Genomic DNA, 22568 nt, shown 5'->3' on the forward strand with positions numbered 1-22568 from the left:
CTATCCCGCCCTAGTGGTTGATGATGATGTGTCATATGTAAGTAGTGAATGGGGGGAAAAATACAAGCCATTACTGGGAGTGGAGGCTTGTGTTGGTATTGTAAAGGATAGAGAAGCTAGTACCTATGAGTTTAATAAAGCCTGTATTTTACCATATGGGAAAAACACGATAGATGTAAAGAATATTATTCGTAACAATTGGAGTATCCTGAAATGTGATTCAGAAATATTTGAATTGGTGGGGGAATATCCAACATTTGTCCATAAAATAGGATGTAATATGAAAAAGAGGTTATATAAAGGTCATATGTACAGCAATTCCCACAAGTCCAGTACTACAAAATGTGGCAGATGCAATCAGTGCTCAGCCATATTAGAAGAACATACTAAGTGTTTGGGAAATAGGAGCCAAAACCTAATAACTTTTTCTAAAGGCAACTGTCAAACAAGGTTGTCATTTATCTTGCCATGTGTACAATATGTGCCGGATTTTATGTGGGTAAAACAGGACGACGTTTGAGGGATACAATTTATGATCATTCATATGCCATCAAAAAAGGTGATGTCAATAATGCCTTGTATAGACATACTAGAGATAACCCTGCCTGTAACATGTTTAAGTTTGCTATACTGGAAGTGGTATTTCCACATCATAGAGGGGGGAATATAAAGGCTATATTGAGTGAGAAGGAGGTGAGATGGCAGATTTTGTTAAATGCTACCACTACACTGGGTATAAATGAGAATATATCTATAAAACCATTAATAGAAGCTAAGATGTGATATAGGTAAGCATTTAAGCACTTGCATTATTTTTCAAGAAGGGGAAATGATATATTGGGGGGAGTATCCGAATACAAATTGGTACTTGCTATTGGTCGAAATATGCTATTTAAACTTTTGAAACAGTGTGTTTGGTGTTCTGATGAAGTCTAGTATCATAGATGAAAGCGCTTAACCTTGTGTGATAGTATTTTTAAATACATTTTATTTATATTACTTCAGTTCGAGCGGCTTGTTCCTGGCTTCCACTGTGGTCTTTTTTGTGATTTTTAAGTGGTTGTGACTACGTGGTTCTGTTTTTTTTTTTTTTGTATTTGGTCACTTTTAAAGATACTTAAGATTAACTGTTGGAACCTTGACAGTAACTTTAGATAGCAGCCAAGCACATTTTGCAAAAGAATAAATTATAGTTATGTAAATATTTGACAAAGATAAACACATGCATCTGGAGCTTTATGGAGATACACACTTTCAAGAGGAGATCAAACATCCTAAGGTGCCCATTTGTTGTTGTATGCTTTCCTAGTACTAGCTTTCTAAGCAGAGATAAGCATTTGGACTACTACAGAGGAATATGCAAGGTTCTGATCATCAACAGAAATGCAAAACCCATATGATTAGCTGAAGAGAGGACATCAGGATGAGGCTTTCCAGATGAATGGGATAACAGGGTCCTAAATGGCCGCTGACTGACAGACTTCAACAGCTGAGGTCTAAACAATGGGTAATAGACATGCAAATGAAAACAATGGAACTATGAAACGGACCCAAGACTTGTTCTGCCTGGCTTTCTGTATGAAATTCAGAAGAAAAAGAAGAAAAAATGGGAGGGGTCACAAAGAACTCCAGGGAGGCCCTTTCTGGACAACAGTATCCTTGGGACATTACTGTGGTGGAGGGATCAGGTAAAAGTAGTAGCTGCACTTGGTGCTTGTTGGAGAGGCAAATGGAATACAACAAAGCTTCCTCCACAGATAGAGCAGCTTCTGTGCAACTAATGGACTGAGAGACCACTCATGGGACTTCATTAAGCAACAATTCAGCCTGCATGCAAAATATCTGCTTTTCCAGGAATGTGGCTGGCAATCACAAGGCAGTCTATAAACAGAGCACATTCCTATACCCTCAGTGGGAATGAGCGAGCTCTCTCTTGCCTGCTGATATATCAAACAAATGCTGTGTTGTTGGTACGGATTCCAAAAAATGTAACATAGTACTGTTTCCCTTCTATATATAAACACTCCCCAATTTGAATTAAGGAAGAAACCAGATTAAGCTCTTGTCTTAACCAAATCAAAAACAGCAATAAAAGACTTCAGAGTCTAAAGTTTTTTTTCTTTTTAATTCCGTTGATGATATGGTTGAGACAAAAGCACCTACTTGCAGATTTGTTTTGGGGATGCATCAACAGTGGCCTGCTTCCTTCTGGTTTCTTCCTTAATTCAAGTTGTAGAGTTTATTATTATTATTTATTTTTTTTTTTGGTATGCAGGACAACTCTACTCTGATGTAGGAATTTGTGACAAGCCTAAAGTGTGCGGATGACAGCCCTCATCTCCACAACACTGAAGTGCAAACTGACTCCTCACTGTGACCTTAAAACATGGGCAGTCTGTTCCTGCCCACAGAAGAGTTCATGGTGACAGCCACTTCATCCAGTTCAGAGCATGCAAGTCAACAGTTTTGATATGTTCAGTTTGCATTAGAAATTGTAACAGTATCTTCTAGACAATTACACATAACTTGCAAAAGGAATGGCATAGACGGTCAATGCTGCCAATCTCAAGACTCTTTATGAGGCTGTTACAAAACATAGGCTAAGAATTTGGGAGACCAACTTTAGTAATGGGAAGATTTTTCTGTGGGTGGATGAGCCTTGCATGACAGAATGACTACAGTATAGCTTATGAATATTTGCATCTGAAACAACTCCGACTAAAATTTTCAAAATAGGAAGAGTCTAGAAAGAGGTTCTTGAGCAGATATCAAATTCTTCATAATTCATGTCATCCACACAGGGACCCATCTTCAATCCCTGCAACCCAACTATGAACATCCATTTGGTAAACATGTTGGGTGCTTAGACAAGACCTTACTTTACTTTCCCAGTTTGTAGATCATTAAGGGTTTCCCTTCACTTGTAGACATGCCTGGCCACCACAGGCATGGCAAGTGGATGTGTGACATAAAATCCAGAGCATATAGTATCTTCTTTAACTATATGCTCTGGATTTTATGTCACACATCCACTTGCCATGCCTGTGGTGGCCAGGCATGTCTACAAGTGAAGGGAAACCCTTAATCATCTACAAACTGGGAAAGTAAAATAAGGTCTCAAGGTTCTGGTATTGCCCCTGGAAGAACTATAGCTGCCTAGTTGTCTATTATTCTACTGCTGGGCTGTTGACCATTATACAAGTTACCCTATTATCACTGAGTCCTTGTAGACGTCCGACTATGCTGCAACATCTAAATAGCCAAGGTGGGTTTCACTATACCCTAGACAAGGGGTATTGCAAAGTCAGGAATTTCACAGCAACAGTCAAAACAGTCTTTCCTTTTATCACCCCCCCCCCCATGTTCTCCAGGTGTGCCCCAACACTGGTTACCAAAAAGTGACTATCAAAAGAAGAGTTTAAAAAGACTGGCTTAATGTCCTTGGTGAAATCTGTTAACTGGGGCTGGGCAAGACAGTATAAGACAATGGAGGTACTGTATCTGCAGATCACCATGAACCCTTAGCCTAGCTGATAAGATATCCAAATAACAGGTGTAGTTATAAGGACTTTATGTGTAAGTACTTTGTTGAACATTGTGTTAGTAGAATGGGAGAAAAATGTGACTTTAGGAACTAATCGGCATGACACACACTTTTTCTACTCATGTTTTGTGGATGACACATTTTTGTGTGTGGTTAGGGATATTGCCTCAGTTGATATGTCTGTGGATTACTCCAACAATGCTACCAAATTTCTGAAATTCAAAATGGAGCATTTCAGAGAGGAGATCCATTACTTGTATATCAAACTTTTCAATAATGCTCAAACTGATACAAACATGTATTTAACAAAAGTGAAATGCAGTACATTTATACAGCACAGAAGACTGCAGCCCAAGTATGTTTTTTTAAATCACATCATCCATGGCTAAGTGTGTACAGCCTTAAGACATACCACAAATAAAATACAGTGGGATTATGAATTAACAACCACAAAAATTGACCAGAGGTATTTTCTAAATGAAGCTGAAAGAAAGAAATCAATGAACATGTTTCAGTGATCAAACGTTTTTGTGCTTTAGCAAAACATTCATGGGAAGGGTAAATGGCATAAAGTTTTAATTTTTTCTTTCTTTACTTATTTATTGCATTTGTTTACTGGGAAGGTCCATTGGGCCAAAAAGTGTCCATTTTTAGAGGAGGCCCGGGGAGAAAAGCTCCACAGGGATATATACAATGCATACAATTTGATAGAAAACTCAAATAGCAATTATAACAATTTAAACAATGCATAGAGTTTGTGAAACAGAAAGAAAGGCAATGCACCTGTGAATAAATCTGATTACTGAAAGTACAACAAAATTATTGATACAGAAAGAGGCAATGCAGCTGTGTGTAAAAATATATATTTTTTTAAAAACACCTTATCACTTAAAACATAGACAAGCTTGCATTAACAGAAAGGAAAGCAAACAATTGTGATGACATGGGCTAGTGCCAGCATAGCCAGCTGGAGGTTTGTAAAGAATGATATCCTTTGAATATCAAACTGATGTGTGCAACATGCTTGTGTTAAAATGTATTGGAACTGTATGGAATGCCAAACATACTTGTACAGATTCTTATGTTACAAATGTATTAGAACTGTATGTATATATTTTTTAGCAAAGGGCCCTGGAAAAGCAGAGGTTAACCAGCTTGCTTACTTTAAGAAAAATAAGGAAACTTAAATTAGATGTTAAGCCATTAACATGGCACCCCACTTTGCTGAATGGAACTGGAGTCAGTAGGTCTGGAAGAGGCCATTGTTTAATAGAGTCTGTAAAGAAGAGGGGAAGTACTGTAACTGTTTCATGGCTCCACAGCACTGCCATAAACATTTAGATGTGCATTGTAGACATCTATGCTAAATTCCAGCCTCAACTTCAAAGGGGGATACTGTGAGAACCTAGAGTCAGGTGACCAGATGAGGCAATTCTGCCAACCATCTTGGAAATTATGTTTTAGATATTACACAGAGTCTTCACACATTACTAAGTATTCTGTCTTGCCCCTAACAACAAGAAGGACCATTCACTACATCACCTGCCTTGCTCTATTAAGTATGTAGGGAATGGTAATTCTCCTAGATTCAGTCAGGAAAATATAGTGAAGCTTAGTTTAGACATTGTTTTTTTTTATTTGTCTGAGTCTGTTTATCAATGTTATTTTCAATATTTTCTGTGATTTGAACTCTGTGGTTTACTGTAAATATTTATGTTCATGTTTTTGTTATTTATTATTAAATATATTTAAAACTTTTATTGTGGTGGGTCCGGTCCCTTTTAGAAAGTATTTAACCTTTGAGAGTGCTTATATTTATTTGCTGAAATTGTGTTGGACCTCCAGAAGGCCAAGCTGTCTTGGTCACCTACTACCATTTGTATTAGTAGTTATATTAATATTACACAGTATAATTGGACACCCTTTGCTATGGGTGTTAGAGTAGCTGATTGTGGAGTGTCTGACGGCAGTGATAACTACCTTATACTCTGGGCAGAAGGGGCACAGCAGGTAAATCTGTGCCAGCTTTTCCGAGGTGTGTGTGTCAGCTACTTGGAGCAGGGATACAATGCACTGGGTTCACAGAGAGGGTACTGGAGAATCTGGCTTGGACATTCCTGTCAAGGACATAACCTTATAGCTGTACCAGTGAGGTGTTTTACTGGAGACCTGCAGGGAGTCAGAGAGATCCAGACCCCAGACTGAGTGTGTTCCCTGTATGCTCTTAATGGAAATTGTACTTGGTGCAAAGAGCAACATCTGGAAATGCTGAGTGTATCCTTGTATGCCATCTGCACATCCTACCCAGTATCAGTGCTTAGGTTTCAGGCTCCTTCATTACTGGCTCAGTGTGGACACATCACAACCACATCAGTCCAACATTAAATACATTGCTGAATTCCTGCCTTCCCTTAAACCTCACACCTCATCCTAAACATTATTCTGCATGTACTATTCACACAATTTTCATTTATATGTTAATTTGCCCCTTCCCTTTTCTAAAGATGCCTCTTCCAGTTCTTTTATCGCTTTTATAATATTCACTACAAATACAGCTAATTTAGAATAGGATTTTCATTTTCTAGTAATTGCTTTTTTGGCAACTAACAGAATTAAACTTAATAAGGCCTTACTATGTCTAGGCAATTCAAATCCAGTGTCCCAGCTCAAAAAAATCATTTAATTTCTTTACCTACAGCAATTTTCTCACCTAGTAATTCTGACAGTGTACTCTGTAGGGAAATTTTAAAATCTGCCAGCTCATTACATTCTAAAAACATACATTCCCAGTTACTTCTTTCCTCACAATCGCACCTCCAACACTTGCAATCTACCTGAGGAAAACTTCTTTGAAATCTGCTTGTGTTATAAAAATAACCATGTAAACACTTCTAATCAAAGATCCTAAACCTTTTTGACTTTGTTTCATACTTGGGAGCCATACATGTGTTTTCCCATTGTTCTCTAGTCAACTGCTTTTCCAGTCTCTCTTCTCAATGTTTTCTACCCTCTTCTAATTGATTCTTGCAGTTATTCTGCAATATTTATATGCCCCACTAATTATCCATTTCTAACCACAGATTCTGTTCTATATTCAAGTACAAACTTCACCACAGCAGATATTTCACTCAAGATTCCCTTACCCCTTTCTCTCTGCTATACTTTGATATCTATCAATGGAAAGAAAGCAGTTTCTTGCCTGTAGTCCAAATGTCTCCTAGGCCTCATCCCACTCTCTGAACTTTCCTTCTCCAGTTATTTGCTTCCAGTACCTTGGTTCCTTTACAAGTTTTCTCCAGCAAATTCCAGTCCTCTCTTGGCTATTTTCTGTACCCTTTTTTGCAGTCATCCCTAGTGGCAAAATATTCTCTTTCTATTCTTGTGTTAGCTTAGTTCTTAGAATACTTACTGCTACTTTATGAATATAACATTCTGCATGGTTGTTATTATTCTTAAGGATCCGCATCCGTCCAAAATCTCATTCATTCCTTATTTCATGAACTTTTCCTCTATCATCCCTTTCTATTTTGAATTACAACCTTCTGCTTGTGTTACCTACATCAGCCTTTACCTATATAGCTCTAAAATATCCTTTGTAATCAGGTAATCATAAACCATCTTGTTCCATTAGAAGGATCAACTTATTCCAATTAACTCTTGCCCTATTCCTCTACCAGATAAACTCCTTCAATCCAATTACTGTCCACCTTTCCCCTTGCTGATAAAAATATGGCTACCCATATATAAAATTGAAGGGACTAAAAATATTTCCTTGCTTGTATCTTACTATCCGTATCCACAAACATGAGCTTCCAGTTTCTCAGTTTTTGTTTTACCTTTTGTTTAGTCTCTTCCCACATATCCTTAGCTGCCATAACAATCCTTTTTAATCCATGTGACAACCTTCCATTGGACCAGTAACCAAGGAGCCTCAATCCACACCACTGGCACCTATGGGGGGGGGGATAACAGATACACACACAGTATTTCCAGATGCAGCTCTCTGCATCAAGTGCAATTTCCCTTACAAGCACACAGAGATCACCGTCAGTCTGGGACCGGTTTCTCACTCAAATGCTTTGCATCAAAAGCAGTCACAACAGCAGTATTTTCTTACATGCTGCTTCCTTCTGGATCATCATTCTATTAATGTTGTCAAATGTCTGCCTCCCCTCCACACAGCCACACTGACACACATCTTTTAGTTTTTGCAACACCTTTGCCATTTTAAACCAATATAGCTAGAAACACTTCATAATCATGATTTAAAATTGAAATGGGTTTACGTGAAGTTGGGCTTGATGGGTCTTTACCGTTCTTAGGTGATACAGCCACTGCAACTTTCCCCCCCAAGATGTTGGTGCTTTCCCTCCTTTGAAAATAATGTTAAACAAAATCTTCATGATCTTTATTACTTTCTTCCCTCACAGCTTCCAAACTTCCATAGGAATGCAATTTGTTCCTGGAGAATTTCCTGAAGACTTTTTATACATCACAATTTTTATACATCACCATTTTTATATCACCTTCTCCTATCTTATATATTTCTATTTGTGCTTTTTTTTTTTGATTTACAGAAATCTCTGTTTTATACAAATGCTCACAAAATTTGCAAAACATCTCTAATATCGCTACATGATTTTTCTTGTTATTAGCTAAGTTTGGTAATAAAGTTTTTTAATTTTTTTTATAAAACCCCTCAAAAAAGTAAATACATTTTTCAGAACACCCTTATCACCTATAAACTTAGAACACACAAAACTATGCATATCGTCAACAAAAATGAAGTTTAACCCCCAGATAGGAACTGCCCCAAATAGGCAGCTGCTCCCACAGACATTACCTAACCTAAAACTAAGGTTACCAATGCTATAGTACAGCCTGTGTTTCCACTTCTACCAATTGCTGTCTATTTTTATCTCTATTCCCCATTACTTTTTAGCCCTAAGGGAAAAGTGTACTGGTTACCTTTAAAAAAACTGAATTGCACACTATTCTATTAAATGCATTAAAATATTAAGATTGCTAGGAAGGCTGCTATTTCTTATTCACCTTCCATAATTTCAAACTTTATTTTTCATTGTGCTACTTGCCATCCTATCTTTAAATTTTCTTCAGCAAAAAATGCCCAAAACTCTCAAGATTAATTACTTGCACCAGTAGACAGCCCATCTCTATCTAAAAGTAGTCAGCAATGAAACTTTGTAAATTTCAGTCAGAACAGAAGGCTCCTGACTTCATGACTCCCACAGAATGTTTGCCGATGGAAAAAAAAACAAGGTAATATCTTTGCAGATATAAGATACTTAGCATTTTTCATGGCTTTCATCATTTTGTCTTCTTTTTCAAGTCTAATTGTTTATAAAAAAAACACTTGCTTATAATTTAAGCCAAAGGTATGAATCCAGACACTCCTCCTTGTAAAAAGATAAAATATCTTTACTCTACATATAATATGAACAGTGAACGTTTACACCCCACCACAAGATCACAGCATATTAACATTAAACTATTTATTGCCCTACATTTCTTCTCGTTATACTGTAAAGCCTACTTCTTTCAACTAAAGTAGTACTGGTTTATTATATCTTTAATGCATACCGCAGTCAGTGAAATATACCCTGACTGCACATAACTGCTTAACTATATAAAAAGTACAGTTTTGTACCTACCATAAATGTAGATGCTCGAATTTTGTACCTACCATAAATGTAGATGTTAGAGTGTTCACACTGCTGCAGTCATCACACTTGGGTTATCCTGCCATCAGGCGGTCCCCGCAGTTGGCCAGAGTTCAGAAGTCTTGGTCCGGTGTCGGTTGCTGTCGCTTCTTCCCTGACGTCAGTGTGCCAGGGGTGTAAAAGAGGCATCCAACGCCATTTTCTTCAGTTTTTCTTGCCAAAGATGTCAGGTGCCCTCAAGTAGGTAGGCAATACATATTGCTAATAAAACATATAAAAGGAATACCTTCAGTTACAAGCAAATACACCACAAAGGTTGTATATGATAGAAAGGTATAGAAAAGTTCAGCTAGGTCAGAGGGGATGGAGGGAGGGTAACCTGGACTGCAGCAGTGTGAACACTCGAACATCTACATTTATTGTAGGTACAAAACTGTACTATGTTCATCGTGTTACACTGCTGCAGTCATCACACTTGGGTTGAATCCCAAAGCTAAGGATGGGCGGTGGAACTAAACAGGGTTTGGAGAAGCTAGTAGGCCCTGCAGAACTTCAGTGGCAAAGCCAGCTCTAGTTTTAGAGTATAGAGGTAAGTGATAGTGCTTGGTGAAGGTGTGCACTGAACTCCAAGTTGAAGCCTCCAAAATATCCTTGGTTGGTACCCCTCTGAGAAAGGCTGTTGATGTTGCTGTAGCCCTGGTGGAATGGGGCCTAATGTTACCAGGTACAGATTTCCCATGGTGTGTGTAGCAGAAACGGATACAATTTCCTATCCATTTTGAAATGGTCTGTTTTGAGATAGCTTTTCCTTGTGTTCTTGCAGCATAGGATACAAAGAGCTGGTCAGATTTCCTGAAAGCCTTAGTTTTATCCAAGTAGTAACTTAGTTGCCTGTGAATGTCCAAAGAGTGTAGGAGCCTTTCCCCTTTGTTCTGGGGATTTGGATGAAAGGTGGGCAAATGAATGGTTTGGTTTAGGGCCCCACTGGATACCACCTTTGGCATAAAGGATGGGTTAGTTCGTAAAGCGACTCTGTCTTGATGAAAAATGATGAAAGGCTCCACTGCCATTAGGGCCTGTAGCTCTGAGACTCTTTGTGCTGAAGTTATTGCTAGCAGCAGGGCAGTTTTCCATGATAGAAACTGTAAGTCAGCTGTAAAAGCTGGTTCAAAGGATGGAAGTGTAAGTTTTTCCAAAACAAAGTTGAGATCCCAAGTTGGTGTTGGTGCTCTCCGGGGCGGTCTTATGTTCTTAGCCCCTCTGAGGTACTGTCTTAGTAATGGATGTGAAAATATAGGAGGAGCCGTGTTGTATTGAGCTGAAATAGCTGAGGCGTGGATCTTAATAGATGAAAAGGAAAGTCCTTTGTGCAACATCTCAGTTAAATATTGTAGAATCTGAGGAATATTTGGGACAAGGGGATTTTGGCCTTTAGCCTGGTTCCAGGCGTAAAATCTTTTCCATTTGTCTGAATAGGCTTTCCTGGTGCTGGGCCTCCTGGCCTCCAGAATGACATCCATAACAGTTTTAGAAAGAGGTGTTGACTGGTTGTTTAGGTAGTTTGCCATGCAGCCAGATTTAAAGTATTGAGCTGGCTGTGTAGAATCTGATTGTTTTGATGAGTGAGCAGGTGAGGAATTTGAGGTAAAATCCATGGTGGGCCTTGAGCCATGTTCCTTAGTATTGGATACCAGTGTTGGCGTGGCCAGTCTGGAGCAATGAGTATCATTTGTGGCCTCTCTAATCTGGCTTTCAGCAGCACCTTTGCCAGAAGAGGCAGTGGAGGAAAGGCACACACTGTTAATGTTTTCCAACTGAATGAGAGGACGTCCACTTTCCAAGCTAGTGTATGGTATGTCCTTCTGCAAAATTTTCGTAGTTGGTAGCTTTGGGGGGAGGCAAACAAATCTATGTCTGGGCACCCCCATTTTTGAGTTATCATTGCGAATACTTGTGGATCTAGTTTCCACTCATGAGGATCTATGATTTTCTGCTTTGATGGTCTGCCAATGTGTTTTTCTTTCCTGGCAGGAATTGTGCTTGTAGTTGAACTTGGTAGGTCAGTGCTGTGTTCCACAAGGTCATTGCTTGCCTGCATAGGGGGTAGGAATGTGTGCCCCCTTGCTTGTTTATGTACCACATCACTGTGGTGTTGCCCGTCTTTATTAGGAGTTGTCCTGAATGTAGGAGGTCCTTAAAAGCTGTTAGGGCATTCTGTACAGCTAGCATCACTTTTTGATTGATATGTAGATGCCTTTGATCTGCAGACCATTTGCCCTGAATACACTGTCCTGCCATGTGTGCTCCCCAGGCATAATCTGATGCATCTGTTGTTATAGTTTGCCTGGCTGTGGGTAAGGTAAAAGGCTGACCCTTGTTGAGGTGACATGCCTGAGCCCACCATAGAAACTCCTGTTGAAGGCAGGGAATGAGTGGTATTATTGTTTCCAAGCTGTGGCTGTGTTGAGTCCATACGCTTTTCAGGTAACATTGTAATTTCCTCATATGCAGTTTTGCATATGGTATTAGTAGTATGCAAGATGCCATGAATCCCAAGGCCTGCAGAATTTTTCTTGCAGGGAGTTGGGTCTTTGTTGCCATCACTTTGAAGTATTGAGTCAGTTGTCCTTGCTTGTCTGGCGTGAGATAAGCCATCTGGGCCGTTGTATTTAAGCTGGCACCCAGGAATATTATGTCTTGTGAGGGCACTAGTTTTGACTTCTTTTCGTTTACTGTGTACCCTAGGCAACTTGATAGTTTTTTGACAAATGCCAGATGCTTTAAAAGAATGTCCTTGCTTTCTGCTTGAATAAGGCAGTCATCCAGGTATGGATATATTTGAATTCCTCTTTGTCTGCAGTATGCAGTTACTGGTGCCAGGCATTTTGTGAAGACCCTGGGCGCAGTAGATAAGCCAAAGGGCAGTGCAGAGAATTGGTAATGGGTTGAACCTGCTACAAATCGGAGGTATCTTCTGCAATTTTGTCTGATAGGGACATGCAGGTATGCCTCCTTGAGGTCCAACGTTACTAGCCAAGCCTTCTTGCCCAGCATGGGAAGAAGTTGCTGTAGTGTTAGCATCTTGAATTTGGGTACTTGCAGAAATGTGTTTAGAATTGAGAGGTCCAGAATGGGTCTCCAGGCTTTGTCCTTTCGGGGAACTAGAAAGAGTCTTGAGTAAAATCCTTGTCCTTGCTCCTGTGTAGGAACCTGTTGAATGGCTCTCATGTCCATGAGAGCTGTAATTTGTTTTTGAGCCTCTGCCCATTGATTTGGTAGCAGGCTTGGCATTCTTTTTATCCTTGGTAAAGTGTGAAAGTGGAATCTGTATCCTTGAGATACAACATTTAGGACCCATTTGTCTTTTGTGATGATGTGACAGTTGTCTGCAAAAAGTGCTAGTTTTCCTCCCAAGGGAGCTGCCAAGAGGGATTTGCTTGGCAGTCTGAGGGGTAAGTCATTGTGTTTGTCTTCTGATAGTTTGAGATCTGTCTTCTCCTCCTTTCTGGGTTGTGGCACCCCATTGTCGAAGCTTGTATGGGCCTTGTGACTGGCCTCTGCCCCTTGGGCATCTGTATTTGCCCCTCTGTGGTCTGTCAGAAACTGGAAAGGAAATGTTTTTGGTTGGCCAATTTCTGCTGAAACGAGGGGGTTGAACTTGTAAAAAATCCTTGACCGTCTGCATAGATTTTTGCCTTATCCTCCATTTTCTTTAAAACTTCTTCTGCTTTTACACCAAATAAAACATCCTGCTGTAAAGGTGCATCCAATAACTTTGCTTTAACATGATCAGGTAAAGTTTGTTCTTTTAACCAAGCATGCCTACGTATGACAGACCCTGTCACTGCTGCTCTAGAAGAAGCTTCCAATGAATCAAATCCACATTGCAAAGTATGTTTTCCCACTTGTTCAGCTGCATGCAACAAATCTTGCATTTCCTTGTAATCAGGCTGCTCTGTATGTGTGATCATTTTTTGTTTTAATTGAGACATCAAATATTGTTGATATTTCAGCATGTGAAACTGGCAATTTAAGGCCCTCTTAGCTAGAGTAGCTGAGGTATATACTTTCTTTCCCCATCTGTCTATTGCTCTAGAATCCCTTTCAGAGGGTACAGGATTTTTAGCAATAGAGGCCTTAACCCCTTTGGGACCCTGGGAAATGGTTTCTGGGTCAGCAACAGGGCTTTTATATAGGAATTTGTGTGAGTCAGGGACTCTGTAATATCTGTCTGGTTTGGCTGGTGCAGGAGGTAGTGAATCTGGGTTAAGGCTAGATTCTGAATAAACATCATCCACAATGTCTAACACGGGTGGAATAGCAAAGTGGTCTGTGCTGGGGTAGTAAAAGGAACTCTCTGAGCCTTTTCTTAGAATCAGAGTAATCCTGGCCTTCCCAGTGGAAATGTTCCTTCATGGTATGTAGAGTTTCCCCAAAAGAGTAGTCATCTGGGGGGGATGCTGAAGGAATAGACTCTTCAGCATCAGAGTCTTCATAAGGGGGAAAAGTGTATTCCTGTTCCTCAGAAGAATCTGAGGAAAATGAAACCTGGTCAGAGGAAGCGTAGTCCTCCTCCTGTCTAGGCCTTTTATCAGGAGGGGGATGGGAACCCCTGATTAGGGTAATTAAGTCTTCAGCCATCTTAAGCATCTGTTTCTTAGGCATGGGGCCTTGTACTGGGGTCTATATTATATCCTCGAACGCTTAAAAAAGCGAACGCTGATTGATCAAACTTATTTTTGTGAAACTGCAAAATATCGAAGCAGCAGAAACTCGAGTTTTTTCCTAGGGAAAGAATTCGGTTGTCCGCTTCTGTTGCTTCAGTATTTTCAGTATTATGGTGGAAAGTTACCGGTCGGATTCAGGTAAGTGTGCGATTGTGTGGATGTGAGTGTTAGGGTGATTTAGGTGAGTTAGGGTTAGGGCTTGGGTCAGGTGTGTGTGCGATTGAGTGGACATGAGGGTTAGGGTGGATTTAAGTGAGTTAGGGTTAGGGAGCGAGTGAGGTGAGTGTGCGATAGTGACGGACCTTAGGGTTAGGGTTTGGGTTAAGGTAAGTGGGCAGTTAGTGGTGTGTGCATAGTTTAGTGTAGGGTTAGGTATCAGATTTTAGGTGTATGTGTGTGGATTTCTGTTTGTTTGGTGTGCTTGTGTTGTGTGTATGTGTTTTGGATCAGCGATTTTTTTCCCTGGGAAAAAAAATCGCTGATCTGACAGTTCGAGATTGTAAGCTTTCACTTAAATTAGGTCGATCAATCAGCGTTCGCTTTTTTTAAGCATTCGATGATATAATATAGACCCCTTGTACTGGAGACTGTTGTACAGTCTTCTTTGCTTTTAAAGGAGTTTTCAGCTTTGCATAGGATTTAACAGTGAGTGTAGTCGGTCTGAAGACACCTTCTGCAACTGAAGGCGTTTCAACTGCACTGGAATCTCCTTCAGCCATGGAGTCGGAAAGGCTGTAGAGGCCTAGTAATCTCTGCTTGGGAATCGGATGTCGCCTGGGGTTCTAAATCAGCGGTCGTCAGGGGCTGCGTAGGCGCCTCACTGAAAACCGGAGAAGCGGCGACTGGCCCAACAGAGGCCTCGGAGTCAGGTTTGGATCTCAGCTGCCTGTCCTTATCTTTGCGTTTTTTATGCATTCCGGTCGTCGGTTGCTCAGACGGCATGGTATAATTAAATTTCCTACCAAAATAATGTCGGGCGAAATCAAACCGACGTTTAATAGTTCGTTTGTTAAACCTAGCACAAAACCGACAACCTGTGACGTCATGGTTTGGGCCTAGGCAGGGAATACAATAAGAATGAAAGTCCATATGAGGTATTTGCTTCCCACAAGAAATGCAATTGTTAACTTTTTCTGACATCGGAGTGAGGCAAAAAAAGGTTCCCCAATGGGGTACTTAGCTTTATTGAAGACTTCGGTCTGAAATTAGATTTGAAAAATCTCAGGAGTCGGCCGACCGGCACTTGCAAACTGCTTCTGCTTCAGGCACCGCGCGGCAAGAAAGATAGAAGAAAATGGCGTCAGATGCCTCTTTTATACCCCTGGCGCACTGACGTCAGGGAAGAAGTGACAGCAACCGATGCCGGACCAAGACTTTGGAACTCTGGCCGACTGCGGGACCGCCTGATGGCAGGATAACCCACGTGTAATGACTGCAGCAGTCTAACACTATGAACATCATGCAGTTTATATTAAGAAATGTTTTAGTGTCCTTCTAAATATCAACTACAAAATGGGATATATATGCCTTCTAGCTCACCCAGAAGTTTAACAGAGTTAACAAAGGTCCAGTCTTTTTCAGTCACTTTTCTTGCAAAGCCATATTTCACAAATGTGACCGATAATTTATAGTCTCCCATTTATTCACTAATTTCAGTATTGCTGGTGGTCTTCCTGTTCATCTCCATCTCCCCAACAAAAGACTCTGGTTCAAGACCAAAGTACTCCTGGTTCTTCTAGTCAACTCCTGTGCTTATTTCCATCTCTGAAGCATCTTCCTTTGGAATAACAGAAAAGGTGTCACTGACAAAATCTCTCTCCAAGAGCTTTGCTGTCAAAAGAATAAGAAGAATCACCCTCTTCGCTTTGCTGCCTCTATTTTGGTTAAATATACTTTCTTTTTTTATTTTTTTATTTCCTCCTTGAATCGTTCTCCATCCAAAAAATATCTTTGAGCCTCTAGGAAAAATATATTCTGAATTCAGCCAGATGCCGAAGCTTGAATCTCATATCTGACTCTTGGCATTCCTTGATTTATTTATTTATTTACTAACTGATTGGCATTTGTTGACTGGGGAAGTCCACTGGGTCAGAAACACATTTTTAGTGGAGGTCTGAGAAGACAAGCTTCACACTGAGTAAAATAACATCAGAGTACAGAAGACAGACAGTTATACAATATGAGAAAGACTTTAAACTATATATAAAAATATAGACAATTAACACATCATAGCAAACTTTTTTTTTTATGAATACTGTAGCATCTTCTACTTAACACAGAGGTGAAGGTAAATACATCTTGTAGAAAAAAAAATTATATTTAATTCAATTTAAGTACATTGTCTTAAAAACCGAGATATACACTAGTACCCACTCACTATATATTTTTTTTCACCAAGGAATGAGTTAGGGAGAAATAGTAGGTGGATTGGCAGTTAGTGATTGGTTACAGCTTTGAACAACTGAACAATGATGCACTGTGAAAAGTGATTCATATATATAATGTCCTATTTTATTCATTAAGGACTGATTATTTTTAAACAAGTTCCATTTTTTATTAATATATTAATACATGAAGAGCTTGATTTTACATATATAGTAGCAAAAATAATAGCTCTATTAAACTTCTTGGACAGCCATAGCAATACCTAAGATGAATCAAAAATGATTCACAGCTTTGAATAGAGGCGTAATAAGGAAAATATTATGGGGGCCTGGTATTAAGGGAGCAAGGACATCTGCGGTTGTTAACATAATGCTTTTAAATCCTCACTAAAAAGCTACTAAAGTAATACATGTTGGTAGAGCTTTCCATATTTTAGCTATGGAATAGGAGTATAGGCTTTGTCCTGCACTTTTGTTTGGTTTTGATATGATCAGAAGTTGTTTACTTGTGGACTGCAGATTTCTAGAGGGGGTATAGGATTGAAAGATTGACAGAAGAGCAGGGCATTTCTCTGGGTTATATACTAGCTTGTGAGCCAGAGTTAGTTGGGTGTAACTGAGGTATTGGGAGAATTCATACCAATTAAGCATTCTGATAGCTTAACAATGATGGGTATGGTGTTGCAAGCTGAAGGCAAATTTTGTAGTAGCAGCATTGTAGTTTATTGAAGAGGGAGGAGTGAAGGTTTGTGAAGATGGGAGTACAGTACCGTAAAAGGTGGAGGGAAAAAGTAAAGACTTGGCCAGCTTGATTTCTGTGGGTTCATCCATGTAATTTTGATGCCTGTAGAGTTTACTTAGTTTAAAGTGAGTTATTTTTATAGTGTTATGAATGTGTTGTTCATAACAGGGTTTATTGTCTATTGTTATACCAGGTAGTTTTCCAGAATGAACAAACTGAATTTCCATTTTATCTTGGGAGTAAATTTTCAAGTCTTGTGGAGTTGGTTTGGCGGAGAAAATTAGTAGTTTATTTTTTGTGTCATTTAGAAGTAGTTGAGTCATTAAGCCAGGTTTGTATGGACTTGAATGCTTTTTGGGTTATTTTAGGAGGTCCTGAAAGTTTTTCGAGGAAGATATGATTGTGGACTCATCCGCATATTGGCAGAGTGTGGTCTGAGGGGACACTAGATGTAAATTATGAAAATATTAAAAAGCAGAGGTTTGAGGATGGACCTTTGGGGAACTCCTATTTTATTTAGCAGACAGGTAGAGCGCTTGCTCTGCCATTTCACTGATTGTTGTCTGCTGTGTAAGTAGTTAGCAAACCTAGATAATGTGCGTACGGATTGCTGGAATAAATTATCTTCTGCCTGGTGTACAGAAAATAATTATTTTCTACAAACACTCTGCCGTCTCCAACTTTTAATACTTTTCCCTTCTTCCACAGTTTTTTTTTCAGAATCCACTCTTTCTGCAGGAATGATTGGACCTTTACTAATACATGTTTGGAGCACACTTGATGTGTCATTTCAATGAATAAATCCTGTTGTGGAATACCAGTTTAGTTGCTTATTTGTGGTTTCATAAAATTAATATAGCCTTTTCCTTCCAGTTTTTCTGGTACACCAGAAAACGTCATGTTTTCTCTGTGAGCCCTGTCTTCCAACACTACCATTTTTGAAACAGCTCTTCTTGAGAAGTCTCATACTCAGCCAGCCTTTCCTTCATTTCATCCTGTGATTTTAGCAGTTTTATCAGTTCATCTAAATAGCTAGTTAAAGCTTCTCCTATTTATTCTAGTATTTTGAGTTTGTATAGGAATTCAATGTTTTTTACTTTAATCACCTCAAAGTACACTAAATTACTGGAAGCCATTTATTGTTCCAAAGCTAAAGCTTAAACTTTTTTTTTTTTTTTGCTGAACAGCTTAATAATTCTTCCTAGTTAGTGTTTTTTAGTCACCTTTTCTGGTCCATTTTCTTTCAGGTTCTCTAAATGTTTTCTTTGTTGGCATCCAGGCAGTGTACTTACTAGCCAGTAACTGAGTTTTACTGAATCTCACACGATCACTGGCTCTTACTTCTTATTTTCATTTTTCACACTGGGAAAGCAGAAATTAAGCTGTTGATCAGTGTGCAGCAACTTGAAACAGATTCATATGATTAGAGAAGGGGATGTATATAAGAGTACAGTGAATACCGATTGATTATTCTGTTGAATGCGACTATCACTTCAGGTCTTAATTATTCTTTTTCAATGACACTAATTTTAAAAAGTTCACAATCAATTATATTAATTCTGATTTCTAAACTGGATTTCTATGTATAGTGTTTATAGGATTATCTGAAATATTATGCGGTACCTTAAAGTCTAAAAGTGTTTAAAAAAAGTTTAATCCTGTCAGAGATTCACAATTTTAAGCACCTAAGGAAAATGTAGGGTTTACAGGAAAGCTTATGCCTCTAGTGTATATTTTAATAAAAATATGTATCACTTTTGAACTCTAGATTAAACAAAAAAAAAACAAAAAACCTTAAAAAGCACATCCTACAGCTATAACAGTTAAGGACCGTACTCCGTATTTGCTCTCTATTGTTCAGTGTCTAAATATCAATAAGATGTAAACTATTAGCTAACCTGAAATTATTATTTATTCAGTTTGGAGCAGATACAGCATGACAGCTTCATAACTTTTTTTTAAAATACTGATAAAGTCACCAGCAAAACTAAAACCTATTACCCAGTGATATGCCCCACGTAAATGCATCTAAAAAAGTCATCTTAAGCCTGCCCTCATCACACAGAGGGATACAATCTCTATAACAGCCCATGTAAACAGAGTTTGAGCAATGGCTCAGGCTCTTGACACTGGCAGGGAGGATAGGTACAGCTACCCTAGGGGAGCGAAGATTGTTCTTCAATCAAGGCCCGGTCATTAGCAGTGTGAACTGAATGGAAACTTGAGTCTTACCATGAATCTGGCAGCATGTATCAAGAAGATGTGGGTATAGTTTCACAAGCTTATGAAGGGAGCCCTTGGGTGCATGTGCAGAGACAGAAGGGTATAGGCATCCCTTGTAGTAACACAAGTGCTCATGGCACCACTGGGGGGGGGGGGGGTAGTCCATAAAATTAAAAATCCTCTTATTACCAGGGTGATGGTGAGAGAATAAAAGCACCCTTATGCCTGCCTGGATAATGGCATCCCTTACACAATGCAATGTTTGATCAAAGGGAGAGCTGATGGACTTCAGGCACAGGGGCAAAAATCATACAAAAAAAAATTTGTCTTGAGAATCCAACACTTGGGCACTTGCTTCCAAGCAAAAAAAAATGCATTTAGAAATTTATACTGGGTCCATTTTAATTTGTACAACTACATTTTAGCCATTATTCTCTTTTTACAGTATGAATGGATGACTGAAAAATTTGGGGAGAATATCTTCCTAGAAGGCAAAATTCTTATGAATAAACACGGATGTATTTGCAGAAAAGTCTTTAAAGACCCAAGTCAACAAGAAGGTGCAACTGTGGAAGTGGCCAAGCCAATACAGCTTTACAAAACTAATCTTGTTTTTAGTCAATTCACAAACAGAGATACCTAAACATTTCTACAGGAAATACCATGATTTTCTCTTCTCTCTCTTCCGTGATCTGCTATTCTTTCCCATTCTATGGCGAAATCAAGGGACTTTCTCTGGTATTGCCCATTATGCAGAAACTCAATAAAAAAGAACAACCAGGCACTTGACCCCTTACTTTGTGGAGTATAGAAATGCATTCTTGCTGAACAGTCATCTGCTACGAGGCATATGTAAATAAACAGACCTAAATAAACAGAAGGAAATACTCATCTTTGTATGACAGACCTGTTCTGATGCTCCTGCCATTATACTGTTCTGTCGATTTATCATTACACCAAGTATGTACTTCCCATTCTGATGGCTGTTTACCCTAAGAAATGCTCGTCTACATATTCTACAGGTAGGCACTCTGTAAGATGAAGAATTTCGCAACTAGAAAGGAAAAAGATAGCAGTATTAGAACACAATCACTACTGTGTTTTGATCATGAAAACCACTGCACTCTCAGACATCCAAATAAAAGACAGGTTAAGAATAGTGATAGTATGCAATCTCAAGTACTGAAAATACAGATTCATGTTATACAGAGGCATTACTATATAGTACAAACTCAGTAATCACCAATTCTATTACACATCAGTAACCAATACAAAACAGTGTTATTGACTCTTACGTTCTGTTTAATAACAGAAAACAGAAGACCAACGGCCTTCTGCCGTTAGTTTTAAGTTTTTTGTTATTTAGTGCCTTTCTGACTTAACACCTCGGTCTTGGGATGGCTGCTCAGACATCTAACAGTGGTGATTTATGTAAATCCATTACTACCATCAATCAATTGAATTCTAACGAACCTGATGACAACCTGAATGCTAGCATTTACAGTTTGCCTGAAGAACTGGTTTCTCTATCACACAGACCCTTGACAATGTGACCACAAATGAAATAATTTATTAATCAAGCTTAGTTCCTTTAACATTACTGCTGCAGCTTTTTCAGCTTCCAGAGGCGGCAACATTGCCAGTGGTGACAACCTTTCGCCTACAGGAAATGATTCTACACTTGTTCAGGAACAGATCGATGGGTATTCTACTGAACATAGGCATTTGGATGATTTTGTGAATGCACCACTGAGAAATCCATTTTTGAATGCTGTTACACCTCGCAACTTGGACGAACACATTTCCACTGATGGGTCTTTTGACAACTGTAAGTGCAACATTTATGAGCTGAAAAGTTATTATTTAGACTGAGAGCTTTGGAACATGACATCTTTTATTTGCACACCTGTATTAAACTTAGCCTAGTGTCTCTTGGTTTAACATGTTCTTGGTTTTCCAACAGCATATCTAGCAAAGAGTGGATATAAAATGAATTAGTTACTTTGTAGAACAATGTCGGTATTGAAGCATTAAAATCATTGACTGAGTTTAATAATGAGAGAGCTGCTAACCTTAAGGCACAAGTACTGGAGCTTAATAACTTTATTTTAACTGATTTTCATTTTAGCTCCTACAAATTTACATATGACAGTACTGGTGCCAAATTACAGAGGCTCACAGGCTATTTTTGGAAATACGTCTATCAGCTTAAAGAATCCCAAAGGTTACCAACAAAACAAATACTGTGGACAATGTTGCATCTGTTGCTTCTTTTAATGTTAGATGTTCAAGATTTTTCACCGCTTACTAATGACAATTTAACTGTTAACCAAGGTGTTGAAACGGTTGATCATGTTCATTTTATTCTGGTTGTCCCCCAAGGTAATCTGGGTTCTGTTCACAACAATTTGGCTTCCCCTTTCCAGATGCGTTCTCCGGTGAGGAACACCATACACAGGAGAGGGAAGGGAGCCAAGAACAACAGACCCAAAAAGAGGGGGAGGGGACGAAGAAGACAGTCCCCCCTTTGTAAAGTTTACAATTTAAGTGACTTAAGTTTTAACTTCTGAACAAAAGTGTTTTTTCATTTATCCCATCCAGAAGGGTAACATTATACAGACAGTAATAGATTTAAAACTATATGTTAAAAAATTTAATTTGAAATTCATTATGGATGGGGTAAACTTGCTTTCTAAAATAAATGGTTTTAGAAAGCCCAGCACTGTTGATCAAATGTTACTGCCTACATTAAATGTTTTTTCAGACCTCTGTTAACAAAACAGACATTCAGTTTTTATTAAACTTGAAATCCCAAAATAAATATTACACTTTAAGTCAGAAAGACTGTAGTGCTTTACGTTCACTTAGGGGTTGTAAAGGATTCTGTTTCATGAAAGCAGATAAAGGCAATGGTGTGCTAGTTATGGATAACACCAAATACACTAATGCTATGAAGAGTTTACTTAATGATAGACAAAATTACACAATGGTCTGCAAGGATCTTGTCAGGAAAAGATATTAAACAGTAGATCACTTATTATTAGGTTTACTAAATCAGAGTTCTATTGATTTAGTGACTTTTGAATTCCTTACAGTTGAAGAACCCAAACTGGACAATCTGTCTGGAATCCCAAAAGGACTTTTCTTACCCTCCTTCCAGACCAATTATGTTAGTAAAACAGAGCAAGACTCTTACATTAGCTTTATATCTAGATAGTTTGTTAAACCCCCTCACCTTTAAGACTGTTTTTTTTTTCCTGAAGGACT

At 38.8% G+C, this 22568-nt stretch overlaps 1 protein-coding gene across 2 annotated transcripts in view; it reads right to left on the reverse strand.

Moving 5' to 3' along the window:
* The window catches only part of OXA1L (OXA1L mitochondrial inner membrane protein), a 634732-nt gene that overhangs the window by 565826 nt on the left and 46338 nt on the right, over nt 1-22568 (reverse strand). Inside the window, exon 2 of one of the 2 annotated variants that reach the window (XM_044058378.1) lies at nt 20209-20355. The exons of the other annotated variant lie outside the window; for it this stretch is intronic. Within the exon in view, the coding sequence (XP_043914313.1) occupies nt 20209-20355 (147 nt within the window). The remainder of the gene's footprint in view (nt 1-20208; nt 20356-22568) is intronic. 2 annotated transcript variants of the gene reach the window in all.

Source organism: Protopterus annectens, chromosome 16.part0 (genome assembly GCF_019279795.1).
Source record: "Protopterus annectens isolate FY-2018-M chromosome 16.part0, PAN1.0, whole genome shotgun sequence".
Taxonomy (NCBI): domain Eukaryota; kingdom Metazoa; phylum Chordata; order Ceratodontiformes; family Protopteridae; genus Protopterus; species Protopterus annectens.